This window comes from Leucoraja erinacea, chromosome 18, assembly GCF_028641065.1.
Source record: "Leucoraja erinacea ecotype New England chromosome 18, Leri_hhj_1, whole genome shotgun sequence".
In the NCBI taxonomy this organism is placed as follows: Eukaryota; Metazoa; Chordata; class Chondrichthyes; order Rajiformes; family Rajidae; genus Leucoraja; species Leucoraja erinaceus.
Genome location: NC_073394.1, coordinates 23152986 through 23180819, shown reverse-complemented (window position 1 = coordinate 23180819; position 27834 = coordinate 23152986). Strand labels below are relative to the sequence as shown.

Below are 27834 nucleotides of genomic sequence, written 5' to 3'. Positions count from 1 at the left end.
GTGTTGGAGTAACTCAACAGGTCATGCAGAACATTTTGCATCCGCTGCTCTAGATGTCAGCTGATCTACATCGGTGAGACCAAGCGTAGGCTTGGCGATCGTTTCGCCAAACACCTCTGCTCAGTTCGCAATAGCCAACCTGATCTCCTGGTGGCTCAGCACTTCAATTCCCCCCTTCCATTCCGAATCGGACCTTTCTGTCCTGGGCCTCCTCCATAGCCAGAGTGAGGACCACTGTAAATTGGATTAGCAGCACCTCGTATTTCACTTGGGCAGTTTACACCCCAGCGGTATGAACATTGACTTCTCTAATTTTAGATAGTCCTTACTTTCTCCTCCCCTTCTCAGCTCTCCCTCAGCCCACTGGCTCCACCTCCCTCTTCCTTTCTTCTCCCCCCCCACCCTCACATCAGTCTGAAGAAGGGTTTTGTCCCGAAACGTTGCCCATTTCCTTCGCTCCATAAATGCTGCCTCACCAGCTGAGTGTCTCTAGCATTTTTGTCTACCATGGATAGGTGATCCTTCTTCAGACCCTTTTTCAGACTGAAAAAGGGTTTGAAAAGGATCCCAAACCAAATCATAACCTGTTCCATCTCTGGAGAACCTGCCCATGTTCTCCAGAGATGCTACCTGATCTGCTGAGTACTCCATGCATCACTTTAAAAAAATAAAATCATCAATAATGATCCTTCAATTCTCTGCGTCTACTCCCATTGGGACTACTTAAGATTCTTGTCTAAGTCCCAGCAATTTGCTCCATTGTTTTTTTTCTAACTTCTTTAAAGAGGCTGATCTGAAGCTGAATCAGAGGAAAGGTTGAATTGTAAGGTCCAGAATGCTGGAGGAACTCAATGGGTCAGACTGCATCTCTGGAGAACATGGATAGGTGATGTTTTGGTTCAGCACCCTTCTTCAGACTGCAAGTTGAATCATCTGCTCTCAATCAAACCAGAAACCAAGTCGATGCAACTGGCCCCTGTACATCCAGGTTAAGAGGGAAAAATGTAATTCTGAACACTTTCTATTAACTCATGCAATAAAGTGTTCCTGTGCTGTGAATGCTGGATAAAGATGGGATCAGGATCAACTCTGACCTTCCCCAGGCCAGGAAGAGGCAATGCCTTCAGGTGGCAAAAACTGAAATGGAATAAAGAGGAAGCATGAAAATTGATACATTTGTTTATGATCTATTCTCACTTGTACACAGACCAAGAGGTAGCCCAGTCCCGAATGGCTTATGCGGATGGCCCCTTCAGACATTACCACACAGGTCAGCATATATGTACCTTAACACTGTTTATCCTGTACAACAAATGTATTATTTAAAATAAGACAGGTGCTAACAGTACAAACCAGGTCCCTCAGCAACAGACCATCAGGTATTGGGGGTTCAGTATTGATGTGGATAGTGAACTGGTATCAGGAAGCAGAGAGTAGGATTAGGAGTAAACGGGTCCTTTTCACAATGGCAGGCAGTGACTAGTGGGGTACCGCAAGGCTCAGTTCTGGGACCCCAGCTATTTATGATATGTATTATTGATTTGGACGAGGGAATTGAATGCAACATCTCCAAGTTTGTGGATGACACGAAGCTGGGGGGCAGTGTTAGCTGTGCGGAGGATGCTAGGAGGCTGCAAGGTGACTTGGATAGGCTGGGTGAGTGGGCAAATGCATGGCAGATGCAGTATAATGTGGATAAATGTGAGGTTATCCACTTTGGTGGCAAAAACAGGAAAGTAGATTATTATCTGAATGGTGGCCGATTAGGAAAGAGGGAGATTCAACGAGACCTGGGTGTCATGGTACACCAGTCATCAAAAGTAGGCATGCAGGTGCAGCAGGCAGTGAATAAGGCGAATGGTATGTTAGCATTCATAGCAAAAGGATTTGAGTATAGGAGCAGGGAGGTTCTACTGCAGTTGTACAGGGTCTTGGTGAGACCACACTTGGAGTATTGCGTACAGTTTTGGTCTCCTAATCTGAGGAAATATATTCTTGCCATAGAGGGAGTACAGAGAAGGTTCACCAGACTGATTCCTGGGATGTCAGGACTTTCATATGAAGGAAGACTGGATAGACTCGGTTTGTACTTGCTAGAATTTAGAAGATTGAGGGGGGATCTTATAGAAACTTACAAAATTCTTAAGCGGTTGGACAGGCTAGATGCAGGAAGATTGTTCCCGATGTTGGGAAAGTCCAGAACAAGGGGTCACAGTTTAAGGATAAGGGGGAAATCTTTTAGGACCGAGATGAGGAAAACATTTTTCACACAGAGAGTGGTGAATCTCTGGAATTCTCTCCCGCAGAAGGTAGTTGAGGCCAGTTCATTGACTATATTTAAGAGGGAGTTAGATGTGGTCCTTGTGGCTAAAGGGATCAGGGGGTATGGAGAGGGCAGGTACAGGATACTGAGTTGGATGATCAGCCATGATCATATTGAATGGCGGTGCAGGCTGGAAGGGCCGAATGGCCTACTCCTGCACCTATTTTCTATGTTTCTATGTTTCTATGTTCCACTTGGCAAAATATTCATGTATCATCTTCATTTCTGATGCTGACTGACCTGCTGTGTATTATTGCTGTTTGCAAATGTACCTTCTGCTTCCAATGTTTTGTACAGTACGTTGTTTGTAGGTCTTCTGTGCAGTTTTCCATGGTTGAATTTATATTCTGGAATCTTTGAAGGCAAGAATTCCAACCAAATTAATCATTTTGTAGCAGGTGCACTGATGTCCATTGGACAAACTATTGATTTACCAGGGGTTAATGGTTCTAGGTACAGTAAATTAATTTTTTTGCATACAGTTCAGTAAAGATCTTACAATCATAGCTAAATTCAAGAGTGTCAGGGGTTATGGGGAGAAAGTAGAAGAATGGGGTTGAGAGGGAAAGATAGAACAGCCATGATTGAATGGCGGAGTAGACTTGATGGGCCGAATGACCTAATTCTGTTCCAAAACGTATAAACTTATAGGTGTGTGAATAGGAGATTACACCGAGGGAGTACACATGAGGTACCATGTTTCTTGTTGACTTCAAGCTCAAAGTTGTTTAATATGTAGTCTTAACCTGGCCATAAAGGCCCGTTGTCCAGGTGATGGCACTGCGTTGTGGTTGCTGGGGTCGGCCTGGCCAGGCGATGTGGTCGGTGACCTCCACCGCTCCGTGCTACTGCAGGCTGCTTCCATACCTCACACTCAGCCTCTGAGAGGCCTGGCCGATCAAATCCAGCCCTGGATTGCTGCAGGGCCACCAGAGGCCCACTTTACCGACACCTCGACTCGGACACATCGACCCGCAAACGCGTCGTCCCCTCGCCTCACACGGCCACTGCTCCCAGGGTGGCTGTGTCCCAGGCCACTTACCCTGGAACACCACCCCAGCTCACCTCCGAGAGCCCCCAGCATGCTCACCAACTTCGTTCCTCTCCGCCGTCTGCTGCTATCTTGAAAGTTCCCCGTTCCCCACAAAGCGGCCATCTCTAAAAGCCATGCACCTCCAGTGGATTATACAAGCATTTGAATAGACCACTTACTGGAATGTGGCTGCACAATGATGTCAATCTCACAAGCAGTTAAAAAATGTAGAGTGTCCCTAGTGTAAGTGGTAGCGCTAGTGGAGGGCTGATAGTAATAGTGTAGGGGTGATAGTACTAGTGTAGGGGTGCTTCACAGCGTCAGAGACGTGGGTTCGATGCTGACCTCGGGTGCTGTCCATGTGGTATTTACACATTCTCCCTGCAATCTCGTGGGTTTTCTCCAGGTGTTCTGGTTTCCTCCTACAACCCAAAGAACTACGAGTTTACAGGTTAATTTGCAAATTGCTCTGAGTGTGTAGGGATGAGACCTATACCCAAAGACCCAGGTTCGATCCTGACCTTGGGTGTTGTCTCCATGTGGAGTTTGCACGTTCTCCTTGTGCCCACGTGGGTTTCCAGTGGGTGCTCTCAAAGATGTGCCGGTTTCTAGGTTAATTGGCCCTCTGAAAAATTTACCCCCAGTGTGTATAGAGTAGATACGCAAAGCAGAACCAGTTTGAAAGGGTGATGGATGGTCAGAGTGGACTGGGTGGGCTGCACCTTTCAATCAGTTCAATCATCAGTGAGCTAGGTTGTAGATCGAAACCCGTGCCCAGACTACAGAACCTTATCTGGGCTGTCACTTCAGTGCAGATCCAAGGGAGTGTTGATTGTCAGAAGTGCTGCGTTTGAGATAAGATATTAAAATGCTGATTTATTTGCTCTCTCTGCTGGATGTAAAACTTCCTGTGATGTTCCTCAGAGAAGAATGAAGATTTATTCTGTTTGGCTCGGCCAACATTTATTTCTCAATATATAGAGTGTAAAATAGAATGTGATTATTTTATTCACCTCCATCTTTGTGAATGTAATTCAAAAAAGAACACGGGTATCCCAGCACTGTGCAACTTCTATCTCCACAAAAAGCTTGGACAATAGTGTAACTAATCATTCATCTCGTCCTTGTTTATGGATCTGTGGCTGAGTCTGCTGTGTCCAGTTATGTAACAATAGAGTCAATTCATTGGTTTAGGTTTATTATTGTCATGTGCAGCGAGATACAGTGGAATGCTTTGTTTTGCATGCCATCTAATCAGATCAGATATACCACACATATACCATACAATCAAGCCAAACTCAAGTACAATAGATAGAGCAAGTGGAGAGATACAGAGTGCAGAATATAGTTCTCAGCATTGTAGCGCATCAGTTCCAGAGAAAAAGTCCACTGTCAGCAATGGGGGAAGAGGTGAATCTGACAGTACCCTAGTTTATGGAAGGACCGTCAGACGCCTGGTAACAGAGGGGAAGAAGCTGTTCCTGAGTCTGTTGGTGCACACTTTCAAGCTTCTGTACTTTCTGCCTAATGGAAGCAGGCAGAAGAAGGAATGATCTGAGTGGGACAAGTCTTTGATGATGTTGGCTGCTTTCCCAAGGCTGTGTGAAGTGCAGATGGAGTCACTGGTGGGGAGTCTGGTCTGTGCGACGGACTGGGCTACACACAAAATAATTGACCGCTCCTCTGTCGTGAGGTCAAGTGACCATGTTAAGTACAGTTATGCCATGATTGAACTAAAGTGTGGAATAGCTGTGACTGGCTTAATGTTGGACATAAGGTCATAATGATTAGGAGTAGAATTAGGCCATTCGGCCCATCAAGTCTACTCTACCATTCAATCATGGCTGATTTATCTCTCTCTCTCCTAACCCCATTCACCTTCCTTCTCCCCATAACCTCTGACATCTGTACTAATCAACAATTTATCTATCTCTGCCTTAAAATGTAATATTTAATTGCGAGTCTGGGATGTTTTAAGCAAGAAGAATGGGCAAGGTAGGCTGATTGGAACTGTCCGGGTGTGTGATGCAGACTGTCAGGGAGGAGCAGAGCTGTGGAGCTATCTGATTGAAGCTGTACAGGTAGAGACTAAGTTTAGTTTAGAGATACAGCGCAGAAACAGGCCTTGCATCTCATCACGCTGACCAGCGATTTCCCCTACACTAGCACTATCCTACGTACGCGCTGAAGCTAATTAACCTACAAACCCACACGTCTTTGGAGTGTGCAAGGAAACTGGAGCACCCGGAGAAAACCCACGCTGTCACAGGTAGAATGTGCAAACTCCGTAAAGACAGCACCCATAATCAGGATTGTGCCGTGCCACCATGCTGCCCCAAAGTCTATTACTCATTAGTAATGGCCCTATCATCACCTCTCCTGGAAAGGCTCAGTCAATAGTAATCAGGACTACGAGTCCCCAGCATAATGCAGAGTTGATGTGTCTAGTTGTGTCAGTTGTGCATATGTTCATAAGATATAGGAGCAGAATTAGGAGCCCATCACATCTACTACGCCATTCGATCATGATTGTTCTATTGTGTTTATTGTGCTGTTGGAAACTATCTCTGGCTGTTAATATATTTTCCTCTCACAATCTAAAGACGTACAAGTTTTTAGGTTGATTTAGCTTCGGTAAAAAAAAGTAATTTGTCCTTAGTGTGTAGGATAGTGCTAGTGTACTAGCTAGGGTGATCGCTGGTCGGAACGGATTTGGTGGGCCGAAGGGCCTGTTTCGGTGTTGTATCTCCAAACTAAACTAAACTATAGTATGGATATTTTTTTTGATAAACAAACGCAACATTAAGTATCACTAAGAAGTATCCCAAAGTGATTGGCTTTTTTAAAAAACTCAGATTGCTTTGTAATGTTACTGAATGTCAAGCGTTTAATTGCCATATGTAGCAAAAACAGAACAATGCAAATCTTACCTGCAGCTGCATAACGGGTCTAAAAACACAGTAGAAACAAGGAACTCTAGATGCTGATTTACAACAAAAAAAAAAGACACAGAGTGCTGGAGTAACTCAGTGGGTCAGGCAGCATCTCTGGAAAACAGAAGGCACAGCGATGCAGCTGGTAGAGCTGCTGCCTCACAACTCCAGGCCTTCGATCCTGACCTCGGGTGCTGTGTGTGTGTGTTATTTGCACGTTCTCTCTGTGACCGCGTGGGATTTCCTCCATGTGTTCTGGTTTCCTCCCACGTCCCAAAGAATTACGGGTTTTCAGGCAGTGGCGGACTGAGTCTAAAAATATTGGTTGCCAGGAGACAAAGGGGGCCCACTTCATCAGGGGCCCAATTGATATAGGGGGCCCACTTCATCAGGGGCCCACTTGCCATCGGGCAAACTGACACCCTGGCCAGTCCGCCACTGTTTGCAGGTTAATTGGCCTCTGTAAAATTTCCCCTTGTGCGTAGGGAGTGGATGAGAAAGTGGGATAACAAAGAAATAATGTGAATGGGGATTAATAGTCGGCAATCCCATTTTGCCAGAGGCAAAAATATGATTTAATGTCCCTAATCTCTCCATTGATAAATCACCACGGCTTTCTCCTAATTACTGATTGCTGTAAACACATATTGATGCTCAGTTTGATGCATATGGACTCCAAGCATTCAACCCAGGCTGCCTTATCTCAGATCTCAGAGGTGGTGGAGGCATATAATTGACTGAAGTCAGTCGATGCTCCTTGGATGTATTTAGAAGGTCTATGGCAGGGTTTACAGGATCGGCCAGACTTAGCAAACTTTTGCAGTTAATATACAAAAGAAATTACCCTTGGACTTTGAGCTGATTACATCAGTACTCAAGCTAGTGCCTTGCAATCATGGCTGTATAATGATTAACCTTGTATTTGTTTATAACAGATGAGGGTTTTACTGCTCCTGGCAATGTTCTTAAGTAAAATATAGTTTATAGAACAAATTTATTAGGGCCTGAGAGCTTTAGAATATTTACTTAACAATGTGGAATCCACAAGTATCACACAAAAGAGGAGAATCAAGAGGAGTAGGGTGGACAAGAGCATTAGGAAGGAGAGATGGTGTATATTGCAGACACATCACACCTCAGCCCAAGATGTTTAGGGAAGGAAATGGTTTATTGTGCTGAGCAAAATCTCTCCTTCTCTTTGTAAGCATTGAACAAAGACTCATAGTCATATAGCATGGAAACAGGCCCTTCAGCCCAACCCGCCCATGCCAACCAAGATGCCGCATCAATGTTGGTCCCCCCGATAGGATATTTAAAACTAAGGCTCGGACTGGATGAGTCTTAAAGCAGTTTGTTTTTGGTTTCGCTATTTCAGCCGAAGGAACTAAATATACAAACTCAACAGGTCAGGCAGCATCTCTGTAGCACATGGATAGGTGCGTTTGCATCGGGACCCTTCTTCAGACTGATATCATTCTGGACAGCAATTTGAATGAGGGTTAGTCTGTTGTGTCATCAGTCTCTCTTTCGGAGTACAGAGATCAGATTTAACACTGCTCTTGCAAATTTGGGATCTGGTTTTGCATATGTAGAGATGGCGAGGTAAAGATGCACTTCATGACTCTACCCCTCCGTATCTGCTCATTGAGTGGAGGGAGAGCTGAGGACACAGGTTCTCACATGCACCTCCCTAATGCAGACAAATGTCTCACAGCCAGCCACAGACATCATTCAAATGGAAATAAGTGGTGATGCTGGACAGTTTGTCTGAGAGTGAGAGGATGAGCAGGAAAAAGAGAGGGAGGGCTTAGAGCAGGGTCTACAGCTGTGGTAGTTTAAGGGACCGCAAATGGTTAGGAAATGAAAGATGAACTAGAGAAACAAGCTAGATCAAGGCAAGTCCACACAAACAACTTCCCCTGTCCAGCAACCCACCCTCCAACCCTGAGAGCTATTGATTCTGACCAGCACATCTACTTGTATTCGAGAGTGTATGTAAGTGGATATATAGTATATATATATATATACACACACATTCACATACTAAATAAACAAACAATAGCAGTATAATAATAATAATAATAATAATAATAATAATAATAATAATAATAATAATAATAGTCTATTGTATTTCAGAGCTTATTTGAGGTTGTAGTGTTTAATAGCCTGATGGCAGTAGGGAAGAAGCTGTTCCTGAACCTGGATGTTACAGTTTTCAGGCTCCTGCACCTTGCTCTCTACAGCTCCCCTGGTCTGATTCCATGGGGGACATTGATTATAACCGTTACATCAATGATCGACACAAAATGCTGGAGTAACTCAGTGGGCCGGGCAGCATCCCTGGAGAAGAAGAATAGGTGACGTTTCAGGTCGAGACGCTTCTTCAGACTTAAAGTTGGCATACCTTGAGGAGTTTTCAGAGTGGTGCAGATAAAATGTGTAGAAAGGGACTGTAGATGCTGATTTACACCGAAGATAGACACAAAGTGCTGGAGTAGCTCAGCAGGTCAGGCAGCATTGCTGAAGAAACGTAATAGGTGACATTTCAGGTTGGAACCCTTCTTCAGACCTTTAGAAATATTAAATATTTATTTTTTTCCAGAGATGCTGCCTGACCTGATGAATTACGCCAGCATTGCTGGTCTATCTTCAGTATAAACCAGCTTCTGCAATTCCTTCCTAAATGATACTTGTTAGAATCAATTGCTTGATTGGATCAGTACATCAATAATCTGCACTCATACATTGATCTGACCAGTACAGTGATGTAGATCATTGTCGTACTGATCTACGTTACTTACATCTGTGGGATCGCTACATCGGCTGATGTGTTGATGTACTGATAATACATTAACAGTATGAGTTTATCAACCCAACATTTCTAACTTAAATTAACTCCAGAATCCAGGACTAAAAGGTCCCTTTAACTGCATGGCGTGTCTGATACTTTATGTAAGAGACCTGCCTGGAGAAGAGGCTGTGCAGTGAACATATTCTGGTTTCCTTTGAAGACACAAGGTGCTGGAGTAACTCAGCGGGTCAGGCAGCATCTCTGGCCAACCCTTTCTCAACAAGTAGAAACCCAACCTGAAACGTCACCTATCCATGTTCTCCAAAGATGCTGCCTGATCCGCTGAGCATTTTGTGTCTGCTTTTGTAAACCAGCATCTGCAGTTAATTGTGCCTAGTTTTACGAGTCGTGTAGCGAAAGATAGCTGTATACAGTCAATGTAATTATACACTTAAAAACACTCTCTTGTAAAATATTAATAGAAGTATTCTTAATCATAGAACAGCTTCATATCATAACATATTTAAAATAATGTCATAAAATGCAAATGGTGGCATAAGGAACTGCAGTTCTAGAGTGTAACAAAAAGGAACTGCAGATGCTGCTTTATACCAAAGTTATGTCGCCTATCCATGTTCTCCAGAAATGCTGCCTGACCCGCTGAGTTCCTCCAGCACTTTGAGTCTATCTGCAGTTCTGGAATCTTTCGTAGAACACAAAAATGCTGGAGTAATTCGTCGGGCTTCTTCCTGGAGGATACTGAAGAAGGTCCATCTGTCCCTTCGTCAGGCTGAATGTGTGAACTTCTGGGGCAGGCAGAAGACCATCGAGAGCAAGCTTACAAAGCTGCAGTCACAATAATAATAATATGTTTAACTATAGCTCTTTTCAACAAAAAACCAGTATTTGAAGGCATTGCAGAGGGTGGTTTAAAATTGCCCAATCAATGCATCACAAAAAGAAAAAAAGAGGTTCCACGCTATAGAAATCCATTGAAACGTCCCCCCAAGCAAATTCGCTGTCTGCGAAGGGCGCTCAGTTCTCGCCATAGGACCCGAGGTGGGGCTCTCCTCCCAACCATGGACTGTTTAGGCCCTCCTACCATCCGGGAGTCGCGAACAGGTCCATCAGCGGCTTGGACTGAAGCGGCGTTGCCCCCCGAACCACTGCAATGTCGAAAGTTTACAGGCTTCGCCGGTGGCTCCGACACTGGCGACCTCGGATCAACGTACCTCGGTGACTGCCAATCACCACCCCCCCCCCCCCGACCCCGGTACACTTATTATTTTTTTGTAAATTGAAATCGTCTTGCTACCGCCGTAGCTCTTCAAGTCCCGGAGATGCTAACGCCGCTCCATTTTGTCCAGTTCTCTTGTACTGTACACTGACAATGGACAATTAAATGTGAATCGGAATCTGAATCTGAATCTGTAATTCAGTGGGTCGGGCAGTATCTCTGGAGGATACGGTAGGTGATGTTTTTTGATTGGGACCCTTCGTCAGGCTGAATGTGGTGATGGTGGGCTGGGGCAGGCAGCAGCTGGGAGAGAGATGGAAGCAGGACAAAGCTTGGCAAGTGATAGGTGGATACAGGTGAAGGGGAATTTCAGGTGATGAGGGTCATAAAATGCAAATGTACATTGGGGAGAATCATTAGATTTGCTATAAGTCGGATGGTACACAAAGTATTCATGTTACATTTTATTTCTACAAAGATAAAAGCTGAGGTCTCACACAATCGGAAAAGTAAAGCTCTTAATTGTTTGGACAAAGACATTACTTTCGGCCTCGCTTCCCCAGGCGAGGTCTTCCTGATCCTGTATCGTAGCAAGTACAGGATTCCTGTTTATCTCTGGCAAACGGGTTAAAAGTAAACACAGGGGAATGGCAACCAGCAGCCATTCCTTGCACGGTGGAAATTCTTCAATCCATCCCCTTCACCCGACAAACCATTCACCGTTACATTAAATCACTCCCGCCCTTGCAGTTTAGTAGCTAACACCTTATTAATATCCGTCAGCAGTGTCTGTCCCATTTCCCTGAATTCCTCCCTGTTTTTGGTGACACAGTGGTAGAGCTGCTGCCTCACAGCGCCAGAGACCCGGGTTCGATCCCGACTAAGAGTGTTATCTGCGTGGAGTTTGCATGTTCTCCCTGTGACCGCATGGGTTTTTTCTGGTTACTCCGGTTTCCTCCCACATTCTAAAGATGCGTAGCTTTGTAGGTTAATTGGTTTCTGACAAAATCATCTCTCGTGTGTAGGAAATAGAACTAGTGTGAAGGGGAGATCGATGGTTGGTGTGGACCTGGTGGGCCGAAGGGCCTGTTTCAGCATTGTATCTCTAAACTAAAGCTAAACTAAACGTGCAGTTTGTCAGAACTATCCTTCAGCTTTAATCCATTTTACCCCAATGAAATAAATGACAAACTTGAAGTGAACCTTATCCCAATACTTCCCACAATTGAATATTTCCCCCTGTTGCTATTTTCCTTCTGTCTGGCTTCTAGCCTTTAAATTTATCTCTCCTTCTGTCTGCAACCCCACCTCCAACCAACCCTTGACCTCTGCCAAACAAGTAAATTGTCTGAAATATAAAAAAAATGCCATTGCTGCTTTTCTCCAGAGGAAGGCCTGGGTGATATCACTATGGTAACAGGCCTTGACAGGATAAGTGGCAAACAACTCCTACAAACTCACAGGCGTATTTGCTGCAAGGAGAAATTTATAAATCCGCTCTGTGACAGCTTTTCAGTGTAAAATATTTCACTCCACTTCAACCCAGCTATAAAATAGCACAGCAATTGGGCATGGAGTGATACAGTGTGGAAACAGGCCCTTCGGCCCAACTTGCCCACACCGGACAAAATGTCACAGCTGTACTAGTCCCACCTGCCTGTACTTGGTCCCTATCCCTCCAAACCTGCCCTATCCATGTTCCTGTCTAACTGTTTCCGAAAAGTTGGGATAGTCCCAGCCTCAACTACGTCCTCTGGCAGCTTGATCCATGTACTCACCGCCCTTTGTGTGAAAAAGTTACCTATTAAATCTTTTCCCCTTCAACTTGAACCTAAGTCCTCTGGTCCCCGATTGCCCTACTCCAGGCAAGAGACCCGGGTTCGATCCTGACTACATGTGCTGTCTGTATGGAGTCTGTACGTTCTCCCCGTGACCTGTGTGGGTTTTCTCCAGGTACTCCGGTTTCCTCCCACACTCCAAAGACCTACAGGTTTGTAGGTTAATTGGCTTCGTTAAAATTTGTAAATTGTCGCATGTGTGTAGGATAATGTTAATGTGCGGGGATCGCTGGTCAGTGCGGACTCGGTAGGCAGAAGGGCCTTTGTCCGCTCTGTATCTCAAAACTAAACTAAACACCGATATTCTGTTTATGTAGACACAAGTAACTGCAGATGCTGGAATCTTGTGTAGAACACAAAGTGCTGGAGGAACTCAGTGGGTCAGGCAGCAACTCTGGAGGACATGGATAAGCGACATTTTGTGATGGGACCCTGAAGAGTCTGAAGAAAGATCCCAAACTGAACAGTAGCCTATCCATGTCCTCCAGATTTGATGCCTAACCCACTGGCTTCCTCCAGCACTTAATGTTCAATACTATATTCAGATTATTATCGCTTGATACTGTTTCTGCTCTTAGACAGAAATTATAGGTGATCAAGAACCTAAAATTCATTGGGTTACATAGAATTTGGGCCTCATTTAGATTTTTGGGATTTTATGCAATTTTGAAGCATCTTCAAAATTCTAGGAACCACAAGGGTTGCCAAGGGCATAGGATGTAAATGGTCATAGGAGCAGGGAGGTTCTACTGTACAGGGTATTGGTGAGATCACACCTGGAGTATTGTGTACAGTTTTGGTCTCCAAATCTGAGGAAAGACATTCTTGCCTTAGAGGGAGTACAGAGAAGGTTCACCTGACTGATTCCTGGGATGTCAGGACTTTCATATGAAGAAAGACTGGATGGACTCGGCTTGTACTCGCTAGAATTTAGAAGATTGAGGGGGGATCTTATAGAAACTTACAAAATTCTTAGGGGGTTGGACAGGCTACATGCAGGAAGATTGTTCCCGATGTTGGGGAAGTCCAGGACAAGGGGTCACAGTTTAAGAATAAAGGGGAAATCCTTTAGGACCGAGATGAGAAAACATTTTTCTCACAGAGAGTGGTGAGTCTCTGGAACTCTCTGCCACAGAAGGTAGTTGAGGCCAGTTCAATGGCTATATTTAAGAGGGAGTTAGATGTGGCCCTTGTGGCTAAAGGGATCAGGGTGTATGGGGAGAAGGCAGGTACAGGATACTGAGTTGGATGATCAGCCATGATCATATTGAATGGCGGTGCAGGCTCAAAGGGCCGAATGGCCTACTCCTGCATCTATTTTCTATGTTTCTATGTCATTTAATCGCTGGGTTAATGAGGTTTAATTAGACAGAGATAATTTGTCACTATATTCTCACGTTTTTCTCAGAAGGGTCCCGACCCAAAATGTCACCTTTCCATGTTCTCCAGAGATGCTGCCTGCAAGACCCATTGAGTTACTCCAGTACTTTGCGTCCTCTTTGTAAAACAGCATCTGCACTTCCTTGTTTCTATCGTATTCTGCACTCAGTTTATTTTCCAATTTGTTGTACTTTATGTACTAAAATATGGCATGATTTGTCTGGATAGCGTGCAAAATAAAATGTTTTACTTCATCCCAGAACACATGACGATAGTAAACTAACTCCAATATAAGTTATAGAACAAGGGTAATGATGGAGTATGAAAATGCAGAGCTGTGGCCCACAGCCTGTGGGGTGCCTGACAGTTGTGACCTTGTGAATGCAGGGAGAAAAGGGGAGCTAAATCACAGATGGACCAGCCAGTGATGCAGCGGACGGAAAAACCAAAGTGCCCGGTGCTATAGAATTTGAAATAGAATTTGGAAAGTTGAAATGTTGAGTTCAGTTTTGTTTTAGAGATAGTGTGGAAACAGGCCGATCAGCCCACTGAGTCTGCAGCGACAATCGTACACTCGTTCTATATTATCCCAGTTTCAGATCCTACACGCTAGGAGCAATTTACAGAAGCCATTTAAACTAGCGTCGTTAGACTGTGGGAGGAAACTAGAGTACCGGAAAAAAACATGTGGGGGAATGTACAAAGTCCATACCGACAGCACCCATAATCACGATCAAACCTGGGTCTTTAGGCAACACCTCTACCATCGCGCCACTGTACCGTCGACTGATGGTGTTCATAAAACTTGTGTTGGGCCTCGTTATAACAGCACAGGAGGTCCAGATAGCTCAGAGAAGGTAGATACAAAATGCTGGAGTAACTCAGTTGGTTAGGCAGCATCTCTGGAAAAAGCGGATAGGTGATGTTTCGGGTGAGAATGAAGAAGGGTCCCAACCCCAGACATCGCCGAACCATATTCTCCAGAGATACTGTCTGACACACTGAGTATTTTACACCTATCTTTGGTATAAACTAGTATCTGAAGTTCCTTGTTATTACATTTAGGTCAGCGAAGGACTGGTTCTGAGAACTAGAATGTCAGGAAATTAGCAGCTCGTGGGAACATTTTCAGAAATAAAGCTGGTGCTCTGTAACGTGGCTTCTCCAGTGCGGAGGAGAGTACTTTGTGAACAGTGATTGGAGTTGACTAGGTTGGAAGAAATTCAGGTGTAGTACTGCTCCACCTGGTAAAGACTGTTTGGGTCTTTGGATGGTGGGAGAGGAAGAAGAAAAAACGAACAGGCATCTTAGGTTTAGGTTTATTATTATCACACGTGATAAGGTACAGTGTAAATATTGATGGAATTGCAATTTCCATTGACAGCATTTACATTTGTAACATAAATTATTTGCTGAAAGAGCTCAATGGGTTAAAGTTTAGGTTTAGTTTAGTTTATTGTCACGTATACCGAGGTATAGTGAAAAGCTTTTGTTGCGTGCTAACCAGTCAGCAGAAAGACTATACATGATTGCAATCAAGCCATCTACAATGTACAGATACAGGATAAAGAGAGCAATGTTTAGTACAAGATAAACTCCAGTAAAGTCCGAGATTAAAGATAGTCCGAGGGTCTCCAATGAGGTAGATGGGAAGTCAGGACCACTCTCTAGTTGTTGATAGAATGGTTCAGTTGCCTGATAACAACCGGGAAGAAACAGTCCCTTAATCTGGAGATGTGCGTTTTCATACTTCTGTATCTCTTGCCTATTGGGAGAAGGGAGAAGTGGGAGTGACTAGGGTGAGACTGGTCCTTGATTATGCTGGTGGCCTTGCCGAGGCGGAGTGAAGTGGAAGGGAGGTTGGTTTACGTGATGGTCTGGGCTGTTTATTAATGTCACGCGTACCGAAGTATAGTGAAAAGTTTTGTTTCGCAAGCTATCCACACAAATCAGATAATACCATAAATAAATACAATCGAGTCAAACAATAGATAGAGCAAAGGGGAAGATTATATGCAGAATGTGCAGTTATTGTAAAAAGAATCAGAGAAAACTAATGACTTTGGGGATAGTTCCAGAGAGCTAGCAATGAGGCAAGCAGGGATTACCAAATCCAATTTATTTTCTCCCATCAGTTCCCAAGTGTGCTGTGTGGGCTGTGTGCCAACGGACATTGGACAAACAGTTCTGAAAGCAGTAAGATCTTCTGAGTAAGATTTCAGCTGTTACAGTATCTCACCAGGGCATGCAATTCTTGTGGCCGCGGATTTAGACAATGAAAGGCCAGGGATTGTCAGGGAATGAAATTGCATCTTCTTTTTGCCTCTTTATCTGGGGTAAAACAAAGTTCACCAAAATCGGTTTATGTTTTCATTCATCCTGACCTCAATTTTGGCCAATATACTTAATTGCCTGTGAAATTAATTAAGAACTAGAGGACATAGGTTTCAGGTGAGGGGGGGAAAGATTTAATAGGAACCTAAGGGGTAACTTTTTCACACAAAGGGTGGTGGGTGTATGGAACAAACTACCGGAGGAGGCAGTTGAGGCAGGTACTATAGCAATATTTAAGAAACATTTAGACAGGTACATGGATGGGATTGATCTAGAGGGATATGGCCCAAATTAAGGCAGGAGGGACAAGTGTAGATAGGACACTGTTGTCAGTGTGGGTAAGTTGCATCAAAGGCCCTGTTCCATGTTGTGTGACTATGACTATAAATATTCTAAAGCATTACAAATTTAATACATAGAAACAGAAAAACAGGTGCAGGAGTAGGCCAGTCTGCCCTTCGAGCCAGCAGCACCATTCAATATGATCATGGCTGATCATCTAAAATCAGTACCCCGTTCCTGCTTTTTCCCCATATACCTTGATTCCTTCAACCCCCAGATCTAAATCTAACTCTCACTTGAAAATACAAGTACAATGACTTCTATTACTGCGTGAAATGAGGGCTAATTATTTTCAGAACACTGATGTGTTTATAATAATCGGTTGTGAGATTGGAAACAGTTTTGGTATCTCTACGATCATTCTTATTTGACAATTGCATTAAACTATCAAAATAAATTAAGCTTGGGTGCCAAGAAATTATAATTTTGATATGTGGAAAAGGCCAGTGTCAATTATTGTGTCTCGGTTCGTTATTGGCCTGGAGAGTTGCATTTCCATCAAACAGAAACTCCACATCAGTCTGAAGAAGGGTTTCGGCCCGAAACGTCACCTATTTCCTTTGCTCCATAGATGCTGCTGCACCCGCTGAGTTTTCTCTGGAATGGGGGAAGAGGGGTGTGTAGAAAGGGAGGAATGGGTGAGCAGCCTGGTGGGGCACAGGGAGGAGAGGGGGGGGGGGGGGGGGGGGGGGGGGGGGGGGGGGGGGTGTTTATGCCAGTCTATTCTACTAGGGCAGTCACACCCTTATCAGAGTGATAGCACTTTGCCATCTATTGCATTATCTTTGCCCCTACCCTTGCAATCCTCACCCCCCTTGTGTTGACGTTAAATGATTCACTGATTCAATTCAATGATACTTCACTGTCACATACCTAGGTCCAGTGAAATGCTTTGTTTTGCATACAACCCGGTAAAATCATACGGCAGACCTCACCAATACACAAGAGTCACCACGATTCCAGCACAGACAGAGTTGCACAAAGTTCATTGAACAGTTTTATCTTCTGCTCCCAGTGGCAAACCAGGCCTGTTGCTGCGCATGCTGCAGGCAGCCCCCCAGCGGGGGTCTCCCCTTGTTCTCCGCGGCCCCCCTACCAGGTCCCCTCTCGTTCTCGTGTATAGAACGTGCATCCAGTTGATGGTGAGTTGGCCGTACTAGCGGCAGGGAGGGGAAGGGTGCTGATGGAGAGCAGGCAGCTTGCGGCAGTGGTAATGTTGACACTTGTTTGTTTGGTGCTGATAATGGTGCATTTTTTCCTCATTCACAAGCGGTGTATTGACATAATGACAGAGTGACTAGAAAATTCAGCGAGCAGACAAAAGGCCTGTGTGCCCGCCAGGCCAGAGAGGGAGTGAGTGACAATGGGCCAACTCACGCCGAAACCGCCAGGTGCCATCGGGCTTGGGGGAGGGCGAGTCAAATTAAATGGCTTTGCATATCAGTAATTTTAACTATTTGGGGACAATTATCATTTACGACTAATTATCACACAGGTGACAATTGTAGAAACTGGGCAACTGGCCAGTTAAAAGCACCCAGGTTCATTGATGGTCACCCAGCTACCAGTGTGAAGAAGGGTCTGGACATGAAACGTCACCCATCCATGTTCTATATAGGGATGCTGCCTGACCTGCTGAGTTATCAAGCACTTTGTGTCTTTTTTGGTAAACCAGCATCGGAGTTCCTTGTATCTGCCTACCACTCTCTTTTCCCCCCGTATCATGGCTCACTTTCACCTAGTCTGCAGAGCAGTTGAAAAGATCGCATCTACAAACCACAGTTCAGTCAAAATTATAGACCTGATCATTATGTTGCAGGGAGAGGTTGGATAGTCTTGGATTGTTTTTTCTGGAATGCTGGGGGTTACAGGGATACCTGGTAGAAGGATCCAAAGTTACGAGAAGTGTAGATAGGGTAGACCTTTTCCCAGGATGGAAATATCAAATACTAGAGGGCATAACTTTAAGGTGAGAGGGGTAAAGTTTAAAGGAGATGTGCAGGACAAGTTTTTCTCAGACATAGGGTGATGAGTGTGTGGAACGTGCTGCCAGGGGTGGTGGTGGAGGCAGATACATTAGTTTAATTTAAGAGGCTTTGACATAGGCACGTGGATAGGCAAGGAATGGCGGGATATGGATCATGTGCAGGCAGATAAGAGTTGGTCATGGCATGGACATTGTGGGCTGAAGGGCCTGTTCCTGTGCTGTACTGATTTATATTCTATGTTAACTACTGGTAATGTTGATGATCAGAGAATATGCATTGTGTGTCCATCTCTTACAGCTAGTATGGTTGGACTAGTTCAGGGTATATCTATTCTTGTTCTAGGGTGTTGAAAGTGGGGATCGGGCATCAGTCACAGAGAAGGTAAAGGCCCTGTGGACTAGTGTGGCTCTCACATCTTCAAACTGGTCATTGGTATATATATGTAAAAGTAACCTGACTGTTGCATTATAGCCTGGTACGGCAATACTAATGCACAAGAATGTAAGAGATTGCAGATAGTGGTGGACTCAGCCCGGTCTATCATAGGCACAGCTCTCCCCACAATTGAAAGCATCTACATGAGGTGCTGCCTCAAGAAGGCGGCATCTATCATCTGGATCCCCACCATTCGGTTCATGCCCACTTCTCACTGCTACCATCGGCAGGTGGTACAGATGTCCCACACCACCAGGTTTAGGAGCATCCACTTTCTTACAACTATCAGGTTCTTGACCTGACCCGCAAAATCCGACTCTCTTGAATTAAAAAGCAACTATAACGCCTTCCCTTCTCACTCACCTCATTAAGGCTGCCGATTGCTGGTTCTGGCTTAACCAGAATTCAGCACTAGATCTCATTGTTGTTGAGTTGATGTTGATAACACTGCTGAAGTTACTTTACCAATGATTGGGAGACATTGTGGTCCTATCCAGGTTCTCTAGAGATGCTGCCTTGCCCGCTGAGTTACTCCAGCAATTTGTGTCTGTTTATCTAAACCAGCATCTCCATTTCCTTGTTTCTACATCATACAGCGGTACTAGGCTTTACCAGGCATAATGTCTTGTTATTTCTGTGTTCAAAACAAAGCATTTCACTGTACCTCGGTACATGTGACAACAAAAAATATCATTGAATTATCAAAATATCATTGGGAAAACCTGTGTTTTTTTGAAATACTGGTGGATGTCAGTATCTCTGTTAGAGCAACTTGATTTGGGTAACATTTAGTACTGGATTGAAAAAAGACACAAAGTGCTGGAGTAACTCAACGGGTAAGGCAGCATCTCTGATGAAGATGGATAGGTGATGTTTCTGGTCAGGACCTTCCAATTAGACCTTGTTCTTAATTCACAACCATGGAAAGTCAAGGCCATAGATTTGCTTGTCAGTGGAAGTTAAACTGGTTCTGTGAAATTCCCCCCACCCTCTTGTGAATGATGTTTTCCACTCGTAATGTTGCTGCCAAGGAGGCTTGCTCCAATACAGCTGTTCAGTCTTGTTAGTTCAGCTCACACCTCTTCACAGTTCCTCCCGCTACTTCTGCCAATATTGTTCCTGTTCTCTGACATCCATCGGCATAATTTCTCCTGCTCTCCTGCCCTTTCTCTCTTTATCAAGGTCATAAAGTCACACAGCATTGGAACAGGCATTTCACCCAACCACATCCACACCAACCATTCCACTTTCTCACCCACTCCCCACAAGTGACAACTTTACAATTATCTACAAACCCACAGGTCTTTGCAATGTCTTTATGATGGTGTGGGTTTCGGTTTCCTCATATCCCAAAGACGCACGGGTTTGTAGTTTAATTGGTCTCTGTTAAATTTCCCCTAGTGTGTAGAGAGTGAATGCTAAAGTGGGATAACATAGAACTAGTGTGAAAGGGTGATCGATGGTCGACGTGTACTCAGTGGGCTGAAGGACCTGTTTCCACGCTGTATATAAAGTAAACTAAACTAAAACTAAGCTAGACTAAACTAAACCAAACTTTTGTATAATAGAGGTTAAGATGCCATTCACCATCCTAACAACTAGCCACACCTGCCTGCAGACACACAGCTCAATCCTGCAATATTTTGCTTAAATGCAATCTTTCCTCATTTAGATACAGCCTGCTTTGAAGTTCTTTCCAAAATGCTCACCCTCACACTTCCCCATGTTGAACTTCATTTTCCAGATTCCCATTCAGTTCCCGTGCAGTGTCCAAATATCCTCAACACCACACGAACACTCACTTGTTTATGTGCTACTGGTAATCTGGATTTCACTCCACCCTCTCTTCAAGTTCATGAATACAAACTGTAAATAAATGAAGGTCATGGTGAAATTGTCACATCTGTGGTGAACTTGTCACATCCTTCCAGTCCTAAATGACCCATTAATTCTGCCTCTCGCTCTCCTGTGCAATACCAATCTTCAGTTCATGTTAACATATTTGCTTTAAGACCATGAGCTCTTATTTTTGTGCACCAGTCGCTTATGTGATATCTCATTAAACGCCTGGAAAATCTAAATACATTGAGGCGGCAGGGGCAGCATGGTGGCGCAGTGGTAGAGTTGCTGCCTTAAAGCACCAAAGGCTTTTAACTATGGGTGCTGCCGGTACAGAGTTGGTACGTTCTCTCTATGACCGCGAGGGTTTTCGCTGGGTGCTCCGGTTACCTCCCACACTCCCGCAATCCAAAGAAGTACAGGATAGTTAGCGTTGGGAAAATCTCTAGTGTGTAGGATAGTGCTAGTGTACAGCGATCGCTGGTCAATCCAGACTCGGTGGGCCGATAGTTTAGGATTTCTGCGCTGTATCTCGTTAAATTCTAAACTCTCTACATGACCCACTGGGTTACTCCAGCACTTTGTGTTTCACTACATGTACATGTTCCCCTCTTTCAGCTCTGCCTATTGCATCCTCAATGAACAGCAACAGTTTGTTAAATGTAATTTACCTTTCATAAAACCATGTTGACTTGGTTTGATTACACTAAGCTTCTCAAAATGACAATTTATTTCTTGATTACAGACTCCAGCACGTTGCCAACAACAGATATTACAGTAACAGGACTATGATTATGCACCTTGGTCTTTTTCCCTTCTTGAATCGTTTAGTGTAGAGATACAGAACGGAAACAGGCCCTTCGGCCCAACGAGTCCGAGCAAAACTACGATCACCCGGGCGCTAGTTCTATCCTACACACTATGGAAAATTGGCAGAGCCCAACTGACCTACAAACTCACATGTCTTTTGAATATGGGAAGAATCCGGAGCATCGGGAGAAAACCATGTGGTCACAGGGAGAACATACAAACTCTGTTCAGAAAGCACCCACAGTCAGGATCAAACCTGGCAGATGAGAGTAGTTTAGTTTGGCATCATGTTCGGCACTGTAGACATTGTGGGCTGAAGTTCCTGAGCTGCAATTTTCAATGCACAATGTTCTTGTGATACTAATTGTTACTCGTTCGTCCACAGTGTTTAAAACTAGCCTGTAAGAAACGCTTGGGATGTTTACAACTCCTCACTCATTATTGTCCTGATCGTCAATCATCACTAGTTCTCGTAAAGATCCCGGGCACTATTGTCCACCACCACCCCTTGCTGCTGAATATGCTCTGATCTTTCATTTTATATTTTCCTTGATAATTTTTGATAAACATGGATCTGTTTTTATTAATTGGGACATCCTGTGTAGCAAAAGACAAAGTGCTGGAGTAAGTTAGCGGGATATTTAGATTTTCCAAATTCAGTTGATGGGGGAACACATAAAACCCTGGTGTGTTTACAAAAACTCCAAATAAAAAATGAACCTATCTCTATTTCCACTCCCCCTTCGCAATGCCCCTTCCATTCTGTGCCCCCTCCCTTTCCACTCCCCCACCCCCCCCCCCCCCCTCCCCCCGTACACAAGCTGCAAGCCCGTATGTTTTTGGAATGTACAAAGGAACCGGAGCAAAATAACCCATGCAGTCACAAGGAGGACGTGCAAACTCCGCACAGACAGCACCCATAGTCAGGATCGCACCTGGGTCTCTGGCGTTGTGAGGCAGCAACTCTACCAGCTGCGCCACTGTGCCGCCCTGTTTACTCTCTTATTTCTTGGAGTTTGGTGTTGAGGGGAGAGGAGGGGTAGATATAACTGTGTGGTGGATCCCATAAATTCATGTTGCTCTATTATTTAGGAGAAGTGTTCAAACAACTCTTTGCAATGTAAGCGTTGTGTGTGGCATCAAACGTGGTACCCTAACAGAAGGAATGTGGTAGCTGGCCGGTGCTGGTTTTATATTCTTGTTGTTTTATGCCGTGGGAGGGGGAGGGGTGGAGACGGCTTGTGAAACAGGCGGACATTTGTCTGAGTACATGTTCCAGGACTGCTTCCAGTCAGTGGTCACAGTGAAAGGGATTAGCATGCAGTAATCAGCAATGTGCTGAGTGCGTAGGAAGGCTGGAGTCCAGGGTGTGTGTCTCCGTCTGTGTATGTATCCAGGGTGCTCAAGGAGCCAAACAAACTCAGCCCGTGTACAGTGACTTTTGCCTTCGGATGCAGAAGTGGGAAGGGAGAGTTTAGTTTAGTTTAGTTTAGTTTAGTTTAGATATATGGAAGAAGGAACTGCAGATGCTGGTTTAAACCGAAGATAGACACAATGAGTTGGAGTAACAGGTGGAGTAACTCAGGGGGTCAGGCAGCATCTCTGGAGAGAAGGAATGGGTGACATTTCGAGTCGAGAAGAAGGGTCTTGACCCGAAACGTCACCCATTTCCTCTCTCCAGAGATGCTGCCTGTCCTGCTGAGTTACTTCACCTTTTCATGTCTATCTTTAGTTTACAGATACAACGCTGAAAAAGGCTCTTCAGCCCACCGAGTCTGCACCGAGCAGGGAATACCCCATACACTAGCTCTATCCTCCACACTAGGGACAATTTACAATCTTTACCAAAGCCAATTAACCTACAAACCCGCACATATTTGTAGTGTGGGAGGAAACGGGAGCACCCGAGGAAAACCTACACGATCCAGGGATCCACAACTCCGTACAGACAGCACCCGTACTCAGAATTGAACCCGGGCTGTGATATTGTAAGGCAGCAACTCTTCTGCTGCGCCACTGCCCAGAGGGTGTCCGATCTTTGTACGCTGCGTGCCACTTGAATACGAGACTGGAAGAAGCTAAAAACTATTTACTTCCCAGTCATTGTAATTGAGCAAAAAATGACACAAAGTGCTGGAGTAACTCAGTGGGTCAGGCAGCATCCCTGGAGAATGTGGATAGGTGATGTTTCGGGTTCGGGACCTTTCTTCTGACTGATTGTGGTGGGAGTGGGGGCGAAAGCTGGAAAGGTGAAGGGACAGTCTGCAGAAGGGACCCGACCTGAAATGTCACCTGTCTATATTCTCCAGAGATGCTGCTTGACCCGCTGAGTTATTCCGGCACTTTGTATCCATTTTAGCGGCAGGCCAAAGCCTGGCAGGTGATAGGTGGATACTGGTGGGGGGGGGGGGGGGGGGGGGGGGGGGGGGGGGGTTGATAGGCAGATGGTTGAACATAGGGCAGAGATGAAAAGACAGAAGGTGTGAGATAAGGATAGAAGAGGTACAAATTGTGAAGTCAGAGGAAGGAATATACTGTAGGTGGAAGGGGATGTGAGGAGAGAGATGGGTAAGTGTTCAGGTGGGGCAGAGGGGGGGAGGGTGGGGGGGAGGGGGTGGGGGATAAAGAAAAAATGGCTGACTTGCTAATGTCTGTCTTACTTACGTCAGCCTTATTTCCCAGCTTTGTACTTCCCATCTGCCTCACATTCTGTCATTTGTCTTATCAGCGTTACTTCATCTTCAGTTTAAACTAGCATCTGCTATTCCTTCCTATACTCACTTCATCTTTCTCTCCTTATGTTGTAATTTATTTTATACTTTAGGATTAAGTTTATCATTGTCATGCTATCCAATCAGATAATACTATATATAAATATGATCGGGTTATACTCAAGTATCATGGACAGAGCAAAGTAGAAGATGCAGAGTGTAGAATATTGTTCTCTCCAGTTCCTGGCTGGTTTTTACTCTTTCTCCGAATTCATTTTTTCCTGTGCAGGGGTTTACACCGAAGATAGACACAAAATGCGAGAGTAACTCAGCGGGACAGGCAGCATCTCTGGAGACAAGGAATGGATGACGTTTCGGGTCTTGACTTCAAATGTCACCCATTCCTTCTTTCCAGAGATGCTGCATGTCCCGCTTGTTCATTTTCTCGTGTTCTTTTCTCTTTGCCAATCCTGATTCCATCTGCCATTTGATGTGGGAATGGGACAGAATTTGATGGGAGAAAGTGGAATGTTCAGGAGAGGTTGGCTCAGATCAGCTTCGATTCAATGAATTGTCACAGTGTACAGTACCAGAGACCGAATGCATTTAGCATATCCCTGAAGCGGGAAATAGCAACGATTTGAATAAAAAAATAATAAGTGTCCGGGGGGGGGGGGGGGGGGGGGGGAGGGGGGGGGGGGGGGGGGTGGAGGGGGTGGGATTGAACAGCTTCTAGAGTACTTGGATGCCTGAGCTACTAGAGAGGTTGGCCTGGCTAGGGCTTTGTTCCTTGGAGCGCAGGAAGCTGTTATCTTATAGAGTTATATAAAATCATGAGGAGAATAAATAGGATGATTGCACAGCCTTTTACTCATAGGGCAATCAAGAACCAGAAGGATTGTAGGGCAACATTTAAAATGACACCTGGACAGGTATATGGGCAGGAAAGGTTTAGATGGGTATGGGCCAAACAGGTATATGGCAGGTAGGACTAGTTAAGATGGGGCACCTTGGTTGGCATGAACAAGTGGGCTGAAGGCCAAGTTTCCCTGCTGTATGACTCTATGACTCCATTACCCATTGAGTTACTTCAGCAATTTTGTCTTTTTGTGAGTAAAAATTATAAACACAGACGATGTATGCATGAATATCCACACGACTTGATGAAGTCCCACACAGAAGACCCACGGTTATCATGCTTGCGACGCAAGTAAATAAAAAGGTTACTGGCAGCATGGATAAGAACTTTAAGGACAGAAAGCAGTGAGTTGTGGGAAAGTGGATCTCAGACAGTGGTGTTTAATTAATGATCTAATTGTAAAGGCATCCCTAGGTAGTATTAATCATCTGATTGAACTTTACTTTCAATGTGAGGGTGAGGGGAAGGGATACACGATGGGAATTTTAAACTCATATCTGCAGTAATGGGGGAAGGAATGCAGAATGGAAGAAGTGAACTGGCAAATTAGTAAAAAGGAATCAGTTAGTTCAGATGCAGAGGCATTTATTTAAAGGGATCTTTCAGAATACATGGAGTGGGTAAGATTAGGAGAAATATTATGGGCGGCACAGTGGCACAGCTGGTAGAGCAAGACACAGACTGCTGGAGTAACTCAGTGGGTCAGGCAGCAACTCTGCAGAACATGGATAGATGATATTTTGGGTCGGGACCTTTTGTCAGACAATACAGAAATATTTTATCTGTACAGATTTCTCTCCAGAGCACAGTTCTTGCAGCACTGTGGCGCAGCTGGTAGAGCTGCTGCCTCACAGCATCAGGAACCCATATTACATCCTGTATTCAGTGCTGAGTTCAGAGTGGCGATGGCCTTGGGGTAGAAACTGTTTGTTAATCTTGTGGCGTGTGATTTCATGGATCTGTAACGCTTTCCTGAGGGCAGAAGGGCAAACAAGTGATAGGCGATGAGATGAGTCCTTTAGGATGCGTGATGCCTTTCACAGGCAACGAGAGCTATAGACCTGACCGTCCCAGTGGCGTCCTGTGCTATGACAATGGTTGCAAGCACGTGGGTCTGAATGCTAACTGTTATATATTCCCAGCGATATTCTTTTATTGTAGTGTTTTATTTTATTGTAGGCTTAAGGTGAGGGGGGAAAGATTTATAGGAACTTGAGGGACACCGTTTTCACACAAAGGGTGGTGGGTATATGGAATGAGCTGCCGGAGGAAATAGTTGAGGCAGGTAGTATCGCAACATTTATGAAACATTTGGACAGGTACATGGATAGTGCGTAGGAAGGAACTGCAGATGATGGTTTAAATTGAAGATAGACAGAAAATGTTGGAGTAACTCAGCGGGACAGGCAGCACCTCTGGAGAGGAGGAATGGGTGATGTTTCGGTTTGGGGCACTTCGACAGAGTAACATCAGTCCTGCTAAATTACTCCAGCATTTTATGTATGTCTTAGATAATTGGATACGATTGGTTTAGAGGAATATGAGCCAAATGCAGGCAGGTTGAACATGCGCAGATGGGACAAATTGGTTGGCGTGGGCAAGTTGGGCTGAAGGGCCTGTTTCCATGCTATATAACTCTATGAATTCATATGGAACTTCCCTCACCTTTCCGCTGACTGTGCCAAAAACTTTTCAATTACATCGGTACACGTGACAATAAACTAAACTAAACTAACTAACTAACTCAATCTTGCAGTCACACATTCACACAGCACAGAAACAGGCCCTTTGACCCAATAGGTCCATGCTGAATTGTCTTCCCACCAGCTAAAGAACAGTCCTGACCTCTCTTCCACCCCATTGGAGACATTCGAACTCTTTAATTGGACTTTACTGGACTTTATCTTGCACTAAATGTTAAACCCTCTGTCCTCTATTAGCACACTGTGGGCAGCTTGGTTGTGATCATGGATAGACTTTCCGCTGACTGTGTAGCACGCAATAAAAAGCTTTTCACTGAACCTCAGTGCACGTGACAATAATAATGAACTAAACTCAAAATTTGAACTGCAGATGCTGGTTTAGAAAATAAAGACAAAGCGGGTCAGGACCTCTGGAGGACTTGGATAGGTGACGTTTTGAGTCGAGATCCTTCACTCATCCGAAACGTCACTTATTCATGTTCTCCAGAAATGCTGCCTGACCTGCTGAGTTATGCCCCTGTCCCACTTAGGAAACCTGAAGGGAAACCTCTGGAGACTTTGCGCCCCACCCAAGGTTTCCGTGCGGTTCCCGGAGGTTGCAGGTGGTTGTCGGTAGTGGAAGCAGATAGGGAGACTGACAAAAACCTCCGGGAACCTCCGGGAACTGCACGGAAACCTTGGTCGGGGCACAAAGTCTCCAGAGGTTTCCGTTCAGGTTTCCTAAGTGGGACTGGGGCTAAATTACTCCAGCACTTTGTATCGACCTTCACTGAGGTGTGTTTTGGACAACGTACACACTCTTGCTGAGATTCCCCTTGAACGTCTTGTTCAGCCCTCAGCAAGTTAAACTCTCAAACTGAGAGGCTGAAACACTCCTCGCAAAGTCTGGCTGCTAACTCCTGACCTCTAACCTCTCCCAATGTCAGCGCAGGCAGAGAATCTGTCACTTTTTTTCCCCCACTCAGACATCTGTAAGTTGTTAGTGAGGGTCCCAGGAACTTAGTTGTCAGCCAGTGCCTCCTCCTAACCCCAGAGACATTTGTTAATGAGGATTGGTGAGGCAGTGGGAGGGGAGATATCAGCCATCTCATAGAGAACGGGGATTCCAGTGTGCAGGGACATCTGCAACACCCCACTCTCACATTACAGCCACTCCAACGCTTAAACAGAGTCAACAGTACGCCGTCTCTCTCTTTGTTATCCCATGAAGTCCTCCAG

At 44.8% G+C, this 27834-nt stretch overlaps 1 protein-coding gene across 4 annotated transcripts in view; it reads left to right on the top strand.

Moving 5' to 3' along the window:
• myrf (myelin regulatory factor) overlaps positions 1-27834 on the top strand; it is a 154700-nt gene that overhangs the window by 8054 nt on the left and 118812 nt on the right. For all 4 annotated transcript variants that reach the window (XM_055649569.1, XM_055649571.1, XM_055649568.1 and 1 more), the window contains exon 2: positions 1208-1270. In XM_055649569.1, coding sequence (XP_055505544.1) covers positions 1208-1270 — 63 coding nt within the window. The remainder of the gene's footprint in view (positions 1-1207; positions 1271-27834) is intronic.